The following is a 17,905-nucleotide window of genomic DNA, read 5'->3' as shown; positions in this document are numbered from 1 at the left end:
AGTGTGTAGTCTCATACTATGGGGAAACATTTTTGGAAGCTCATGGAAACTTATTGCAATAACTGATGGTACACTACTCTTTCGCTTCATCGCTTATAAGACAGAAATTGGGAGAAGTTCTCTTCGATGTGGGATTGGCACAAATGTTCCCAGGGAGTATGCAATAAGTTTCCCTGGACTTCCAAAAATGTTTCCCCACATATACATATGCACAAGTATAATTAAAAACAATCATAATTATACAATTTTTTTTAGAAGAAATTCAAATTATACGTAGTATTAGCTTACACTTTTTTTAACCAAACATTTCTAAAATATGTAACGGTTTCTCATTTTAATTATATATATATATATATGGTTTAGAATTTAATTAGTTTTAGACTATTTAGTTTTTTCGCCTAATAATTCACTTACCACAAAAATTAAAAAATTAAAAGGACTTGTGGAGGAAAATTGGACTCCAATTGAAATTCAATTTAGAATCTAATTGGATTTAAACTCTTCAATTTTTACACTCAACAATTCACTTGACACAAAATTAAAAATTAAATGGGACGTGGTGCAAAATTGAAAATTCAACTATAATCTAATTGGATTTTTTCTAATCTTTCACTATATATATATATATATATATATATTTGCAAAGTGAATGGTCGCTCTTTGCTATGCTATAGTGCATTTCTGTAGCTTGTCTGTAGGCTGATGGATTATCTTTGTTGTAAGGCACTATTGTGCTTGGATTCCATATTGCAGAGGAGTCCTCTATTACTACTGTGCGCTTTGGGGCTGTGTAATCTGTTTGTTGTTTCAATAAAATTTTACCAATTCGTCAAAAAAAAAAAAAAAAAATTCCGTTTACATAGAATGTTATGACTTAATAGTTAATATATAACTTGCCCCTCCTGAGCCGTGTCTCCTTTTGCTTCAAGTGCCGCTCATCGCACCACATTGCATCAAGTATCCACCATAGATTTGGAAACTAGAACGCGACTCAAAACTGAAATTTGAACATAATGAAATTTGCATCAAATGGGCAACGGAGGATTAAAATTAGGAAAAAGTCGCTATATTACATCATAGTACAGTATTTAATAATCAGCTCTCATAAGTAAAGCTAATCTTAAGTCTATTTCCAATTGGGAATTTCCTCCACAAATCATAAATCTTCTATCTGCTCAATGGTAGAAAAATGCGCATCAATCCTGTTAAGAGTTTCTTGATCAAGTTCTGTTGTGCTAATAATTTTTTTGGAAGAAAACGACGATTCTTTTCTGGGTTCCAGATCAGTTTTAGGATTCTGATCCTTTGGTGCTGCATCTTCAATTTCTGTTTGATTAGATATCGTGTTCTGATTAAAGATCTGCAATTTCATATCAATGCAAGATTTCAGATCCTCCTCGGTCCGGGCTTTATTCAACTTATCAATGAGATCACTCACAGCCAAAGCCCTTTCAGGCTTCAAAATTTTTGCCCTTTTTGGTCCTTCATGAGATTCGTCTTGGCCACTTCGGTCATTATTGCCATCATCCAGGCCACGCTTCTGAAGCTTTTTTAATCCCCGATCAACAATTTGTTGTACCCTCCTTCTGAAGCTATCAGTTCTTATTGAGTTTGATCTTAGCTGCAACTTCAGCCCTGATACCATCAATTCAGTGTTGTCCTCCGTAGAAGTAGGGTTAGGGTTTGATATAGTGGGCTCATCCCCATTGGACCTTTCAAGAATAGATTTCATGGAAAACACTTCTTCAAGTAAACTAATATTCTGCATGTATCGGTCAAAAGCTTCATTCTCCACTTCAAAGTTTCTGTCCTTGAATTCCTTTATCTTGGAAAATCTCCATTCATTTATCACTGCAGCATCCTGAAATAACTTCCCAAATCAGGACAAGTAATTCTTAAAACAACAATATCACAAATATGAATATTAATCTTTTCCATGCACCTTTCTAGTCAACGGCTTTCTTGAACGGATTGGTATTTGCACATTATTAAACTGTGAAAAGGTGTTGGAAAGTTGCCGATATGATGCAACTCTATGCGCAGACCTGAAATAAAGCCCAAAAAACAAAACAAGATGTTAAAAACTATAACTTGAAAAGCTGGTGATACAATTGACATAACTCATAACAAGAATGTTAAAGTTGCTGAAAACAGAGAATTATTAGAAACATATGGGAACCTCAGGAAACAAAGCATTAAGAGGGGAAAAAAACGAAAACTTCACAGATGGAAATGTGAATTTAGAAGACTATAAAACAGAGAAGTGAACCAACAGAATTCTTAACCCAATTACATCCCAAAGGAAGACTTGAAAGTTGAAACATTGAAGAGGGCGAGTTTTTGAAACCTCAGCTCAATTCTGGTTTGGCAAATGGGAAGAGACACTTTAAACTCAGGCAAAAATGCACACAACCATAGTGACGTAGGACAACCATAGAATTCCAATAGAACAGAAAAACAATAAGATAAACCCTAGGAGTCAGCACCTAGGCCTTGCTTGGAGTCAGCACCAAGCGGGAAAACCACTAGGAGTCAGCACCTAGAATAGACCTAGAGTCAGCACCAGACCAAAGAAAAGACCAAACGGCCATTTTTTTCATTCATCAAAATATCAACTAACTCCTCAAAGAGTACAATAGGTTGCTTATAAAGGATTGCTAAACCCTAGTTCTAATTGGTTAGGAAACCCTAATTGCCTTATTACAAAAATAACCTTGCTTCCAAATTAAAATACTAATAGCCTAATAAATTACTAGGACCTAAAACATAACAATACAATTGACTTGAAAACATAAATAATATTAAATAATAATTTTCTTGCATCTCCCGCATCACATAGACATTCAGAAACTGACCATAAAGTCAAGAACGGAAGAGCACAATGCACTTTAAAAATTAAAAAAATTAAAAAATTTGTAGGTTGTTGTCCTAAACACTAGAAAGATAGATAAAAATGATATGAGATGGAATTAGATGCAAATCTGGGTTATTGATGCTCATTACATACCCTGAGGGAGATGCCTCAGTCCCCTGATGGTCAAACATAGAAGTGCTTGAATTGGGTGACTTGTCCGGAATAGTTGCATTTGCTTTCAAAACTGCATTCACAGAAAAGAAAATAGGAAATGAGGTCATGCTCATAATATGACAAACTGAAACCAAAAAAACAAATGAAAAAATCACATAGATCTCCTTATCAGCATCACAACAAGAGTAGAATCAAGCTTTACTAGGCATGGTCCTCAGTCAAAAGTTCATATACTTCATTCAACCAATAAAATTGAAACTCAAACCCCCTATGAATTGTCTGACGTATAGCTTGGTCCTCTAGGTTTTAGTAAAAAAAATTTGGATCCGGAAAGTCAATCACATCTATATTAGTAAATTTCAAGTGTTTATGATACTGCTTGATAATGTCTTCAGCTTATTGCAATTATTAGAAAAAAAAAAAAAAAAAAAAAAAACTAATTTTCTAGCAGCAACAAACTTAGAGTCTCAAATTTTTCATGCATATTATAATATAATTTAATATATTATAAGGTACCCTTCTCCTAAAGAAAAATTGTAGTGTTTATTCATCACACATTGTTTTTTTTTTTTTTTATAAATAACATAAGAATATTATTAATAATAGAAAAATTGCCAAGCTGAGTACATTATTACACATTGTTGTTGGGCGGTTAAAAAGTATCATGTTTATAAAATGAATGTAATTGAAATAAGAATGTTAATATGGACGAGTGAAAATACAAGGAAAAATACAATTTAAAATGAGGAAATTCACTTCAAGATTGGGGGGGGGGGGGGGGGGGTCCCTAGTGATGAAAAAAAGAGTGGAAATTCAATTGAGATAGTTTGGTCATGTGTAAAGAGATCAATGCCCCAGCAAGAAAAGGTGAGTTAATTCAAGTCTAGGGAATGAAGAGAGGTAGAGGAAGAGCTAAATTAACATGAGTAGAAGTTGTAAAAAATGACATGTCAATTAAGGAGGAAATGGAGTGTGGCCTCAAATAGAATAGAGTGGTGAAAAACAATACACTAACTAGATTCTTATAAAAATTAAAATTAAAATTAAAAATAATAAACTGACTAGATTGTAGAGGACCCATAGCCGACACCCAAATTTTGGGACTAAGACTTGGTTGTTATTGTTATTGTATTCATTAGGCATTGATCATGACTACCAATCTTTTCATTTCTTGTTTCAATTAGCATTTTCGTTACAACTACAAAATCAAGGTTAGAAAAGACAAGTTCCAAAACAGGAAAAACAAAATTCATGCATATATGGATATATCATAATCACAAACTGACCTCCTAAAGTCACTAATGTTCAACTATTATTATTTATTATTTGGATGACAACACCCAAGCTCTAAAATACTCCCTTCTACAATCTCCTCGTACTAGAAAATTATTCAGGCATAAAAAAGTGTACGAGTCCTGAGCAGATTCCAAGTTCTGCTTGTGAACGTATGGCTCATAATGAGTGGTAAAAACCACCATCTTCTTGCTCAGCTGACATAGCCTTTCTAACTTGTACAAAGGAATAACTACTAGGATTATGAAAGTTTAAGGTATCTTCCTATTAATCTGTAATAGAGTTTTCAATTTATGAAAGAATATTCCTAGGCAACAACCATTTCCTTTCCTAGTAATTTAACGAATAAATTAACTTGCACTATTCCATTAATGAACTGTGTGCATGAATTTGAGAGAGAACTCCCAAATGAATAAATAAAGTATAATGCATCCAACAAGACCTTTTATTGATGTAACCCTAAGTGTTTCAGAATGCCAATAGCACAAGGCAACCCCAATGCATATGATAGAGGTTGGTTTGGACTTTCAAACTAAAGCCTGGGCTCCACAAATGCCTAGCGTTACAAGCTCAGATGGGTTGCACCTTTGACACCATGATTAATTAATCACTATGACACAAGTGCACTTGCTATATCATTAGAATCTACCTTCTTCACCTTATTTTTCATACCACTTGTATTCAAGTCTCATGTACACTAAAAATTTTAATAATCTGGTGACTCAACAAGTTAAGAATAGTTGAATACAAAACCTCAAGTCCTACGCAAACAAAAATGTAGGAACCACCAACCCAAACCATATATCCATCACGGTTTTTTGAGTCTGAAGCTTGTTCCACAAGTAAAAAATATTAACAAGCACAAGGTCAAAGTTTTCTCTAAGAGAAAACTTTAAGTACAGCCCTGACTAACCAAAAAGAAAGTAGCATATAAAACTGCTTCTAACAGTCTTCATATTAGAATTGCAGGCAGCAAAGGAGCTTTCTCATGTTCAGAATAGGAATCTAAAATGACATCAATGTGAGCATGCTGGATAGAATTTTCCCATTATATGCCACTAAAACAGTAAAACTTCAAATATTCAACAACTCAGTCATCTAACAATGACCGACATACTTCAAGTTAGCATACCGTGAATAGGACAAGGATTTTGATCTCTTGAACAGCAACTCTTGCATGACTTGAATGGACACCTGCATGGTTAATTTTTATCAGAAAATACATATTTAGTACCACACCATGTATAAAACATAAAATAAAAATTATTCTATCCCCCCACCCCCCCCCCCCCCGGGTTCTAAAATGACGTCGGAGACACCACTTGACAACTCAAGTAAGTAGCACAATCTTCCAAATGTTCACCGTAGACATACTGGTCCATATTATGGTCCATACTCCGTGTTATTTGTTCTTTAATATTTCCAGAGGCTCGAGGCAAAGCAATGCAACTTACCCAATTCTTCTTAATCTCAATACAATATCGTATAGCTCAAGGCACTATTCTTGTGCCTAAGAAAGACCTTCCTTTGTATTTCAAAGTACAACACACCACCAGTCAAGTCAATATCCTAAACCCACACCGCAACTTCATGCTTCTTGAATTAACTTTAATTCAATAAGTCTTGGGACGCAACAATTTTCACAGACTTGTTGTGATTGGGTGCATAATAAAAGTAGATTCATGTGACAAGAATCATGCTACTACAGATACAACAATTTTCACAACAACTGAGTTGGCAAATTTTAATTGGCTCTCATCTGCCACGCACTTGTGAAATATTTCATATTTGTGACTTATTAATGTGCTGCTGCAATCATAGCAAGTAGTGAAAAAATGTTGTGAAAAAAAAAAAAATTGTATCTGGTCTAATTTTATTCCCAGAAAATAAAAGAAAGAAAAGAAAAGCTTGAAGCAAAGAAAAACCAGTTTCCAGAAACCAATTAAACATACCAAACAACGAACAAAGGCAAAAGCGAAACAACAACGATAACACAAAATTCTAGGGTTTTGAAAGCAACGCAAGGGGTGGGGGAATGAATTGAGAGAAGAAGAGAATTGACCTGGAGCGAGCGACATTGCCGCAAATCTGACACTTGGGCTTGTTGAGTCCACGAAGGGTCTTGGGCGGCGTGTCCGTACGGTGCGCCATGTTGGTGGCCGTGGTGGTCGTGGTGGTGGTGTTGTTGTTGTTGTTGTTCGTTAGGGCTGGCGATGTGGCCGCCATTTTTATGAGCTCACCTTCTCCTTTCTTCTCCTTCGAAGCTTTGTTTCAGAGGGACACAATATATTCAAATTAAAAGACTAAATAAACTTTTTGGATTTGTATTTGTTCGCTTTGGCGCTCCGACTCGTTATGCTTTGAGGGCACTCGATAGAAAATAAGTACTCTTTTTTCTTTTTTTTTTCTTATTCTTTTTTTTTTTTAAAGGGACGACAGCATTGCGGTAGTAAAGGGTTCTTATTTTGTGGGCTAGGGTTAATTATGGGCCGGGTCGGTTTGTGAGCCTCTTCTTCAAACTAGGGTATTAATTAATATAGAAATTTGAACTTTCCTTCTTCTTCTTCTTTTTTTTCCCTCTATTAAATTATGTCTGGTCCTTTCTAAAAAATAATTATAATTTGATTCTCAAAAATATATATATTTTACAAATTTTCTGATTTGAATTTTTATTTCTCAATAAATATTGAATATATGATATTTATATATATATTTTTGGTAAATTAGCTACTAGTTTAATTATAAGATTTTACTTATTTTATAATAAAAAAGAAAGAACAAAGGTAAAAGACCCTTTTTTTTTCATTATTCAAGTTTTCACCTTTTTATTTGACAATCCTTTTGAATTATAAGTTACCAAAATTTAGAGTTTTTTTTTTTTTTTACCAAGTGTATTATATTGATTTTATTAAATCCATGAAATAAGAAGCCACAATATATATATATATAAAAATTAAGGTTATATTGTGAATTACACTTTTAAATTTTTGGATAATTTTAATTTTACTTTCTAAAATTTCAAAAATTTTATCAACTTCCAACAGTAGACATCATTTGGATTTTCTTCCTTCTATATATATTCATTAATGAGTTGGTCAATAAAGTGCCACGTCATCACAAAATGATATAACTTTTAATAATTACACCATTTATTTCACATCATAAGGAAGTTGAAAACTTTTTTTTTTCCTTTTTCCATCCACATCATAAAAAAAAATTAAATTTAAAAATATAAAATAAAGAAGCAAAACCAAAATCTAAAATTCAATCCTAAAAGTTTTTTTTTATTTTTTAAACAAAGTACATAGATTCTAAAGCAGGAGAATCATCAATCGAAATAACAATATTTGGAATGTGCCTAGCATAGCATGCTAACAAGTGGACTACATAATTTGCCTCACGACATTGTATGAAGTACTGAAAACCAATTGAAACTTGCTCAAGATGGCCCAACAAACTTTGAGGCTAAGACGATATATTTAAATGAAGCATTTTTATTATTACTTAAATAATATTTAACTAGTTTTTAATATCATAATTTTTTTATAACAAAAATCTATCCTTTTTATTTTGTAATATGGTTTTTTTTACTACAAAAAACTTACAAACGATGTAACAATGAATGTGATTAATGACACTTCAAGAAGTAATAAATTTTACAACATAAGACTTATAAAGATGTATCACCAATCAAAAAAAAGTAATTCAAAAATGCATTTAATAGGTTGTTGACGTTCACAAATCATATTAATTGTCACATCAATTTGTAAAGGTTTTGAAGTAAAATTTATAGTATTTATAGCATTTTCCAATTTGAATTATTTATTGTGAATAATGACACATATTTGTAAGCCCTATATATTTAAAATTGTATTATTTCTAGCATTACTCAATTCTTTGGGACGTCTTAAAAGTAGAGGAAAAATGTATACTAATTTCCTATATCTTAAAAAAATATATCAATTTTTACCCCCAAATTTTGGGGCCTTTCTCTAGTAGGGGGCCCTAGGTGGCCCAAGCCTAAGGCCAACCCTGAAACTTGCAAGGAGAACTTGGATATCCAGAAGGACATGACGATGCCGAGAAAAAAGATTCCCATAAGCCATAATAGATCGCATGACATAATCATTGTCACCTTTAATAACAAGGTCTCTAAAACTTGCTTCAATAGAAAATTCAATTACTCTTCGGCAAGCCAAAAGCTTGGCTTCATCACTATCAGTTGCAAGTAACCCTTTTGCTGATAACAAACTAGGGATGACTATGGGGCGGGGTGGGGCCAAAGGATAAGGTCTTCACCCTTACCCTGCATGATTTTGTCTTACTCCATTCCCACCTCGTCTTTCATGACAAGGAAAATTTTCTTGCCCCTTAAGGCTCCGTGAAGCCCCACCCCACCCATAAAACATTACTTTTTGTTAATTTGCCCCACAATTAATACAATTTTTTTAGTGGATTCCAGCTAACTCAACTGGTAAAGTCTCTGATAGTTGAATAAGAGATTTGAGATTCAATCCCTGCCTATACTAAAAATTGATTAGTGTTTTGGTCTGATGATAAAGAGCTATCATCAGGAGCGGACACTGTAGGTTAAAACTCTCTCTAAAAAAACAATTTTTTTAATAAAATATGTTTCATTAATAAAAATATATTTGAAATTACAACTAGCTTTATCTCATCAAATCAAACTAATTTTTAGCAAAAATTGAATAATATTATCCAAGCATCTGTCAAGATAATATTATAATAAAAACAAAAATCTCATAGTATAACACATGGCAAAATAGAGGCTGAGAACTACATTGGGTAAAATAAAATAAGTTAATATTGATATGTTTGTTTCAATATTAGGGTTTTCGGGTATGAAAAATTTACAATTATAACTCTTATCAATGCAGGGCGAGGCGGGGACTGGGCGGGATGGGTCTAAAATGTCTAAACCCATTTCCGTCTTATCCCATGGTGCAGGGCTAAAATCTTGCCCTACCACCTTTGCAAGGTGAAGAAAACCCGCTCGGGGTAAAGCGGGGAGGAGCGGAGCAAAATTGTCATTCCTATAACAGATGTTTGTTTAGCTAAAAAAACTAGTTTTTTTCTTTTTGTCTAAGCTTAAAAAAAAAAAACTAGTTTTTTTTTATTTATAAATAACCTAATTTTTAACTTTTTGTCACACATTTAACATATAAGCTAGCCAAAATATTATACAAATAAGCTATTGGAAACTACAAGAGTTCCAAAGGCACACTTAATTCATAGATTTTGGCTTTGTTTGGTTAAAAGGATAGAAAATATTTAATTTTTCATTATATGTGTTTGGTTGAAATGATGAAAAAATAAAGGATTTGAAAACTCCTTTGTTTCCAACTATTTGTTTGGTTAAAGAGATAAGTTAGATGATGAAAATGATAGTTTATATAAATTTACTCTTTTTCTATTATTACATATATATATATATATATAAAATATAAGATGTCAATTGTGTGGCAGATAGTTGAATGGTATAATAAGAATAGAAAATAATTGAATAAGATGAAAGTTTTTTCTCTCATGCTTTGCATTTTGGCAGACCCTATGAGAAAATACAAGCAACTTTCTTCGCTCTTTAATTTCTCCTATCATCGATAAACCAGACAAACAAAAACACAATTTTTTTCCAAACTTTTCTCTATCCTGTTTTCCGTTGCAGCCCCCAATAATCATCCCAATCAACCAGACGTAATAAAGGCTTGGAAGTATGTACTCAGATTCCTAACTACTCCCTACTGCTTTATGGACCGATTTTTCATTGAATTTTGGCACCTTGCGCTAGTACATTGTTTACGAACAAATGCAGGCCTCACAAACTTCATGTGCAGTTGAGATTTGTGATTGGAGATTCGAAATCAGCAATAAACGCTGGGAAAATAGACAAGCACAAAGGCAAATTGATCCACGCTTCTTGAGTCAATGGAATTTATTTTATGTATTAACAAGGACTATCATATCATCCTTGTCTATTCAATGTCCTTTCATCGAATGGACCATTACAGGAAGCAGCATGTGACTATTGTACCGAATTTATCATAACCTGCTTTCTGCTTTAAACTTACCGGCATCCAATAAAAATTCAACAGCATGCCCCACACGTTTTCATATTTTAAAAGATGCAATCGTTTATTGGTGCGGTTGTCAATACTCAATACTTTTATGATTATATAACTTTGACTATACGTTCATCAAAAATATATAACTTTTACTATATAACTTGTTGCTGTAAGACCACCAGCAGGTGTGATTCAATTGGTTGGTGACTGCTGAGGCTTTATCACATTTTAAGTTTGAGTTTTCACAAGAATTGTAATTGTAAATTTTGGTAAGTCCCAAAAATCAATAGAATCTGGAGTGTGTGTGAGTTTGGGATCTCCGAGCTTCAGTTCAAGTTGGTGGTACTCATGGGCTTACTCAAATGTACCATGGGGCGTGGGACAATGACTGCCACACGCGAGTCTCCTTTTTTATTCCTCAAAAAAAAATATTACAGTAAGTAGTAGAGGTGTGGATTATAAAAAAAAAAAAAAAAAAGTAAGTAGTAGAGGTGTGAATTTTTCTTAGTCACTGTTAACTCGGCAAGTGTAAATTGTGAAAAAAATTATATAATTTTTTATAGTCCTTGTTCCTAGTACCATAAAAAACTAGAGGGGAAAAAAACATTTACTATTGGGTTGACGCTGATGCCTAATACACATAGTGACTGTTTTTGGATCCAGCGTCTCTGCGTCCACGTTTGCGCGTTTGCGCGTTTTCTCTTCTTCTTTTTTTTTTCAAACCGCAACTTTTGACTATTCTCCCGTGAACAGTGTACCGTGTACTATTTACGGATCCCATAAACTTCACTTTTCAGCAACTTTTTTCATTAAAAATAGGTCTCATGATACTATTCACACATTTAAAAATTATTTTGCTACAGTGTTTTCAGTTTTTAATAATAAATTCTGTCCAAATGGACCCATAGTGCCCCCAAAAAAAAAAATTTCTATATGACTGCACCATTTACATGACATTTACACAACATGCAAATTGACGCAAAATAGAAGAAAAAAAATTAAGAGCTTTGGAGTTCAAATGAGTTACTATCTCTTAATATTTTCCAAAATAAACTAGATTTAAATCTCCCTCAACCATGTAACTATTGAATTATCAATTTTTTTTTGTTGGAGAAACAAAATATAGAACATTAATATCTCGATAGGCTTGATACAATCTCAAACAAAAGATAGAGAAAAATATTGTCCATAACAAATTTTAGATAACAAGTTGTTACTGATGGGAAAAAAAAATTTCAATAATGAGCTCATATTAAAACCAAAAATAGCTTGCCGTATAGGATTTATTTTGATATTATTGTGAAAATATTGTGGATGCTAATGAAGCCAAAATTTGACATCGTCAGTATGCTCCTCGTCAATGTCGATGGACGAGCTCCAGTACTTGTTGTCAAGAAAAGAAAGGTAAAGGAAGTCTCACCAACATGGTGTATGTCAGTGGCGACTCCAGGAATTTTTCCCAGGGTGTTCCTAGAAAAAAAAATTTTGGTACGTGGTTTTCTTATAAAATATTTGTCCATAATTCTAGCAAAATAATAAACAATAAACTATAAGTTCATTTGAAATATTAATAAAATTATTAATTATTGTTGTTTAGTTGTTTCATTAATTTTTTATCTTTTATAAACTATAATTTGTTATATTGTTGTTTCATTAATTATAAAATTATTAATTATTGTTTATCTTAGAGTAACATAATTTAATTTGTTTGTCTTTTATAATGTATTGGTTAATTAAATTATTATTTATTATTTATTAGTTACTTCCTCCAATTAATTATTAATTAATTAAATGATTGTTTATTAATTATTAGTTGCACTATTGCACTAGCAAATAGCCACACCCCCATTCACCCAATTCAACAGGCCCCAATGCCCCCATGGCCCCAATCACATCTCACAAGACTAGAGCCAATAAGATAAAGCCAATTAATTGTATTTCACAAAAAGACACCAGCAACAACACAGACAATTAATTTATCCCACCACACCATCATCAATACCAACGGATAACTCCAAAAACAATGCAAATATTAATAAAACTTTATAAAGCATACTAACCAAAAGGCAAAAGAAAACAAATGACAATCACAAAAAAAAAAAAATCACAGTTCTCAATTCAAAGTCTTAAAAGAGAGAGAGTCTAAGACAGAGAGACAAAGGGAGAGTCTCATTTTTTCACTTTCATTCTTCCCTCTTCACTCTTTAGATAAAGAGACCAGAGAGACTGAGACTGAGTCACATAGATGAAATACCTGAGGGGTGGCGCCATCGGGCACAGTGGCGAGGCGAGGAACTGAGGAAGACTGATTGGGCAGCGGGGCAGCACGTCAAGATGTAGCTTCCGTTTGAATGGGAGATCAAGTTTGAGTCGGTCTGATCTGGCAATCTCCTACTCCGTCGTCCGTTTCGTTGGTTGTTGCGTCTATGAAATTTTTTGCATCTGTGTCTGTGAAGTGTGAAGTGTGAAGTGTGAATTGTGAAGTGTGAAGTGTTTGGCCTGATCTGATTTCAGTATATTAGGTTAGGTTCTTTTTTTTCTTTTCTTTTTTTGAGAATCCGTGGGTTACTGGGTTTGCTACCATCTGTTGGGCTTGCCGTGGGCTTAATGTTGGGCTTGCCGTCCGTCGTTTTTTTTCGAGAATCCGTAGGCTTGCCGCTTGCTTTGTTACACTTTTTTTTTTGCTGAACAAATAATTTTTTTTTTAAGGGTGTTCCTACCTTTGATTGAGGGTGTTCCTAAATTTTTTTTTAAGGGTAAACAAATAATTTTTTTTAATTATTATATATAAAAAAAAAAAATTCAATTCAGGGTGTTCCCAGGAACACCCTGAAATGTACGTGGCGCCGCCATTGGTGTCAGTTAAGAATGCTCCAATGCTAAAGTCGACTAAATGGCTCTCAAAGAATTCTCTCACAAGTGTATATCTAGTTTTTTCATATCTTTTACCTAAGTTGCATTCCTTTTTCATAGCTTGCTTTGTGTTGGTGTAGTTATGTTTGTTAATGTTCATTTGGGCGTTTTTTTCCTGAAGGAAACGCAGCATTAATTGACAATGAAGATTGTATTTAAGGTGTAACGGATGATCGTTGGGTCATCATTTCTTTTGTAACCGTTCTGATGCACTTATTCCTTGTCAGCTATCCTAATTAGGTATGTGCACAGTTCAAGAGGCTCGGTATTTTCTCAAATTTGTTACCGAACCGATAGGGATCGATTTTCTCATAATTGATACCGATGCATACCTATTAGGGTCGGTTTTTCGACCTATAGCGGTGCGGTTTGGTCAGCTCGGTTTAATCGGTTTGGTCGGTTTTAACATTTCTTTAAACACAATTCAGTAATATTGAGAATCAGTATTCACCTGCTTTACCATTAAAAATAAAAGTAAAAAATACATTAAAAAAAAGAAGGGATTCTGTTATTAATTGGACCGGTTAGATTGAGTTTATTCTTTTATTTATATGAGGTTTTGAGGTTTGTATTTTCATGGACTCTTGTTCTGTTGGGATCTTAAATCTTCAGATCAATTTAAGATTTTTTATTTTTTTAACTATCTCAACCTTTTGTTTTATTTTATACATTTTAGTTTTTACCTCGCAATATAAACTTTAAAGTCAAAAACAGAGAAACTCATTATGGTGGAGAAAATAGAGTCGGTGGGTCTGGTGTCACCCACTCACCCTCACCGCACTTAAATGAGTTAAATGGGAATGCTAACTAAATGTCTAATACCTTATCACCTTTACTATTCACCTTATCAACAAATCAAGAACAATGTGTTTTGACTGTTTTCTCATAAAACAGAGTACAATGTTTGTAGCATGTAAAATAACAAGAAACACAAACCTAGGACACAAAGAATAACAAGAAACACAAACCCATGTTACCATGTAAGGCAAACATTCACAAAGAAACACAAACCCAACAGCTAGCATTTAAAGTTCGTACTACAAACAACCAAAAAAATAACAAGATATCCAAGACACAAAGATGGCTTACCGGTGACTATGGGCGCCTGTCCACGGTGAGCTGGTGCGAGCTCAGACACGAGTCGTCAGTCCGGCGAGAGGCGAGAGTGACAGAGAGAGCTAAGTCTTATATGAGACAATAGGGTGTATTTATAGGGAGGGAAATTTGAAAACCTAGAACCAAAAGGTGCGTTGTGTGTGTGTGTGTGTGTGTGTGTGTGTGTGTGTGTGTGTGTGTTTTAATAAAACCCAATATCATACTCAGTAAACAACGTCATATCCATTCTCTTTGAAAAACTATTAAACTATTTACCTATATCAGTTCAGTTTGGCACCCATCAGTGAGGGATTTGCAGCTCTGACGACTGCACTGCATTGGCGTCGGATGTTCCTTCGCGTTCCGATCGCCAGCATCAGCTCCGTTGGTCGATAGCAGTGGCGGTGCAGGAAGGTCAGCGCCGGTTGGTCTTGTCGACTCTTGTACAGGTTTGCATAGTCCTAGTCCTAATGGCATTTATTTACGCTTTCAATGTACGCAGGCCTGTCTTGTGTATACTGGCGAGGTCTTGCCCCTACACTCGTCCCTAACTTAGATGTGGTTGTGGTCGTCTTTAACCTAGACGACCTTCACTTGATACTCGTCAGTTACCCCCCATTCCGTGGTCGTCAAGAACTTGGACAATCTCTGGAATGTGATTAGACGTGACGATTCGTATCTTTCGATTCTCGAAATCTGGCTCTCGTCTTAAATGCAAAACGACTTGTCTTCAGGAAACGAACACGCATTGGTCTTCTATTCGTGGCATGTGTATAACTTCCTTGATTTTGGCGCGCCATAATTCCAATTTTTCCTTTTTAGGGAAACCGTTCCTCTTCCTCTACCCTATTTGGTTTGAACTTCAGAGTACTGAGACTCCATACTTCGAAATTTCCTGGTAAGGCCTTTTTTCCCTATGCTTTGATGGTTGGTTTTGAATTCCTTAGCCAAGAGTGCCCCTCGGTTTTTTTTTTTTGCAAGGTTGGGGGTTTTTTTTGATATTCTTTTGGTCAACGTCCCCAAGTGGGTTTGTTTGTGTCCCATTTTTCTGCACTTAGGCCTGTTTTGATTTCTCTCTACCCTTTAATCCATCAATTTCTGATAAAACATCATTATGAGATGGCCATCGTTGAGTATAAGGGAGATGATGTTAGGTCCAATAAGTTGGAGACTGGATTGTCTTCCAATGCAGAGTCTTTAAGTAAGGTGGTTGATACCACGGCTTCAAAGTTGCCTTCGTTTCATCGTCACACCCCTTGCATGTTCTTTTTGAGTCTTATTCCTTGAAAGAGAGTCATCTAAAGGGTTTTAGAAAAATGTTTCAATTTCCTAAGGGTACCTCTATTAGACTACCTCGCCTGGGTGAGAAAGCTTGTAACTTTGCCCACGGAGAGGTGTGCTTTTACGAGGCTAGCTTTCTGTGTGGCCTTCATTTCCCTTCCATCCGTTTATCATGCAACTTTTGAATGAATTTCAAATATCCTCAGGTCAACTCGTCCCTAACGCTTGGAGGACGATCATAAGTTGTATGTCCATCTAGATGTCTGCTTGCAATGGAGAATTGATAACTTTGAATGAATTCTTGTTTTTTTGTCGTTTGAAAGCCTCTACCCACTATGGGTACTTTGAACTTTTACCTTGGGATAGGAAATCTAGGATTGTTAGAGGTTTTTTTTTTGTCCTTTCGTGATTGGAAATCACGATACTTTTCTATTTCTGGAACGGGTTGGGAAATCTTGTCTAACGATTTTTGGGGGGAAGTCCCAAGATTACTACGAAAATGGGAAGTCCCAGCACTTGGTGCGTATTTCCATTGTCTTCTCTTGTTTTTCTTTCAAATCGTGATTGTTCGTTTAACGATGTTTTCCTTCTGATCCTTTGCAGCTCTTGATCGTCTTGACCTAAAAGAGAAACATCGTCACCGGGTTCATGCTGCCCTCACCTACGCCCGTGAAGTTGAGGATTTTGATGACCTCATCAATCCTCGTCATCTGTTCGACTACTGTTTAGGTCTTGAGCCTTCGAAGTATGCATTGAAAAAAATTCGTCGAGAGGAAAAGAGTAAGATTGTCTATTTATAAGTTTCTTAAATTCTTTTGTCTTTATTAGCTTCGCCTATACTCTGCTTGACTATTTACTTGCTTCTCTTTCTCTTAGCAAAAATGGCCACTAGATATAGCAAAGAAAAGTATTCCCGTATCAAGAATTTGAAAAATGAGCCCTTATCCAATCTGATTGCTGATTCGAAGAAGAGGAAGTGAGACAAAGAGAAAGGTGAGACTGTTGTTCTTCCGCCTGTTCATATTGCCCCTTCTTCTCCTACTTCATCCTTAGAAGTGACTGCCTTCACCCTTCCAACTACCCGTGCTAAAGGAAAAGGCAAGGTTGCGAGGGCGTTTGGGACGACCCTGCTACTGCTTTAGGTCGTGCTCACAACGTGAATACTGACGACGAACTCAAGGGTTTGTCATCCATTCCCTCCCACTAGCTAGTCAGTCGTCATATCCATAAATTAGTATAGGTATGTGGCTTTTCTCTTTCAGCCCCTTTGGTATTTTTCTATACGAGCACGTGTGCATGGTCCCTCTTCTTATTCGCTTGTTTTTGTCAGGTCCTTAGGGAGTCATTGCGCATCACGACTAACTATCTGAATACGAAGGAGAAGGTTATGGTGGCTAATTCAAAGGCAGAATCTGTTAAAGTTGAATGCTCCAAGTTGAGGAAGGATCTGATTGCTACTATGAATGAGATGAACAATGCGAATGAGAAAATAAAGGAGCTTACTAAAGCCTTGCGTGTGGAGAAAGTGCTTGTCATCCAAAATGAGGAAGAGATTCAAGCTGCCCTCCTAAAAACTAATGCGAAGAAAGAGAAACTTATTTAGAAATTCAAGCAGTCAGATGAATTCTCAGATCTTCAATTTATTCAGTACTTCAAAGGGTTCAAGCTTCTGTGTCGGTGGATAATGAAGCATCATAGCTTGGCCGTGGACTTCTCCAATTTAGACTTCGAGAAGATGGACACCGACGTACTTGCAGACGGAGCCAAGGAGCAAGAAGAAACTGAAACTGGTGTGGCGATGGAGAAAGATTTAGCTAGGAAGGACGTCGCTGAAGGCAAGGATACCTATGAGCTTGCTGCCCCTCTTCCGTAGCATATTCATTTTCTTTTTCTTTTTTTTCTTTTTTTTTTAAAACAATGGTTGCCCCTTTGTTTTGGGGTTCTATTTTTGAAGAACAATGGTTGCCTCCTTGCTTTGGGGCCTTAGTTCTTTGCTTTAGTGCCTCTTGGTTTTGAGGCTTTTAATCAAAGTTTGTGCTACTAACTTGTCACTTTGCTTATGCTATACCAATCGTTCAAGATCTGCGAATTAAACTTGTAGTTTTTTATCGCTTAGATTGTGCTTTTTATCACTGGATTCATAAGTTGAACCCGTCATGTATGTTGACTGAGTCTTTTATCTACGCGATTTAAACTTAAGGTCTTTATCACT

General features: G+C 35.1%; 1 protein-coding gene across 1 annotated transcript; it reads right to left on the bottom strand.

The window, feature by feature from the left end:
* Window positions 1-998: 998 nt before the first annotated feature.
* On the bottom strand, window positions 999-6,691 carry LOC142612804 (uncharacterized). The gene is made up of 5 exons (XM_075784962.1): window positions 6,384-6,691; window positions 5,454-5,515; window positions 3,008-3,098; window positions 1,943-2,045; window positions 999-1,861 (listed from the first exon to the last, which is right to left on the bottom strand). The coding sequence occupies exons 1-5, from the start codon at window positions 6,545-6,547 to the stop codon at window positions 1,157-1,159; spliced, it is 1,125 nt and encodes a 374-aa protein (XP_075641077.1). The 5' UTR covers window positions 6,548-6,691; the 3' UTR covers window positions 999-1,156.
* Between the last annotated feature and the right edge of the window lie 11,214 nt (window positions 6,692-17,905).

Source organism: Castanea sativa, chromosome 10 (assembly GCF_040712315.1).
Source record: "Castanea sativa cultivar Marrone di Chiusa Pesio chromosome 10, ASM4071231v1".
Taxonomy (NCBI): domain Eukaryota; kingdom Viridiplantae; phylum Streptophyta; class Magnoliopsida; order Fagales; family Fagaceae; genus Castanea; species Castanea sativa.
Note: the sequence above shows the minus strand (reverse complement) of the source record. Positions and strands in the feature narration are given on the sequence as shown.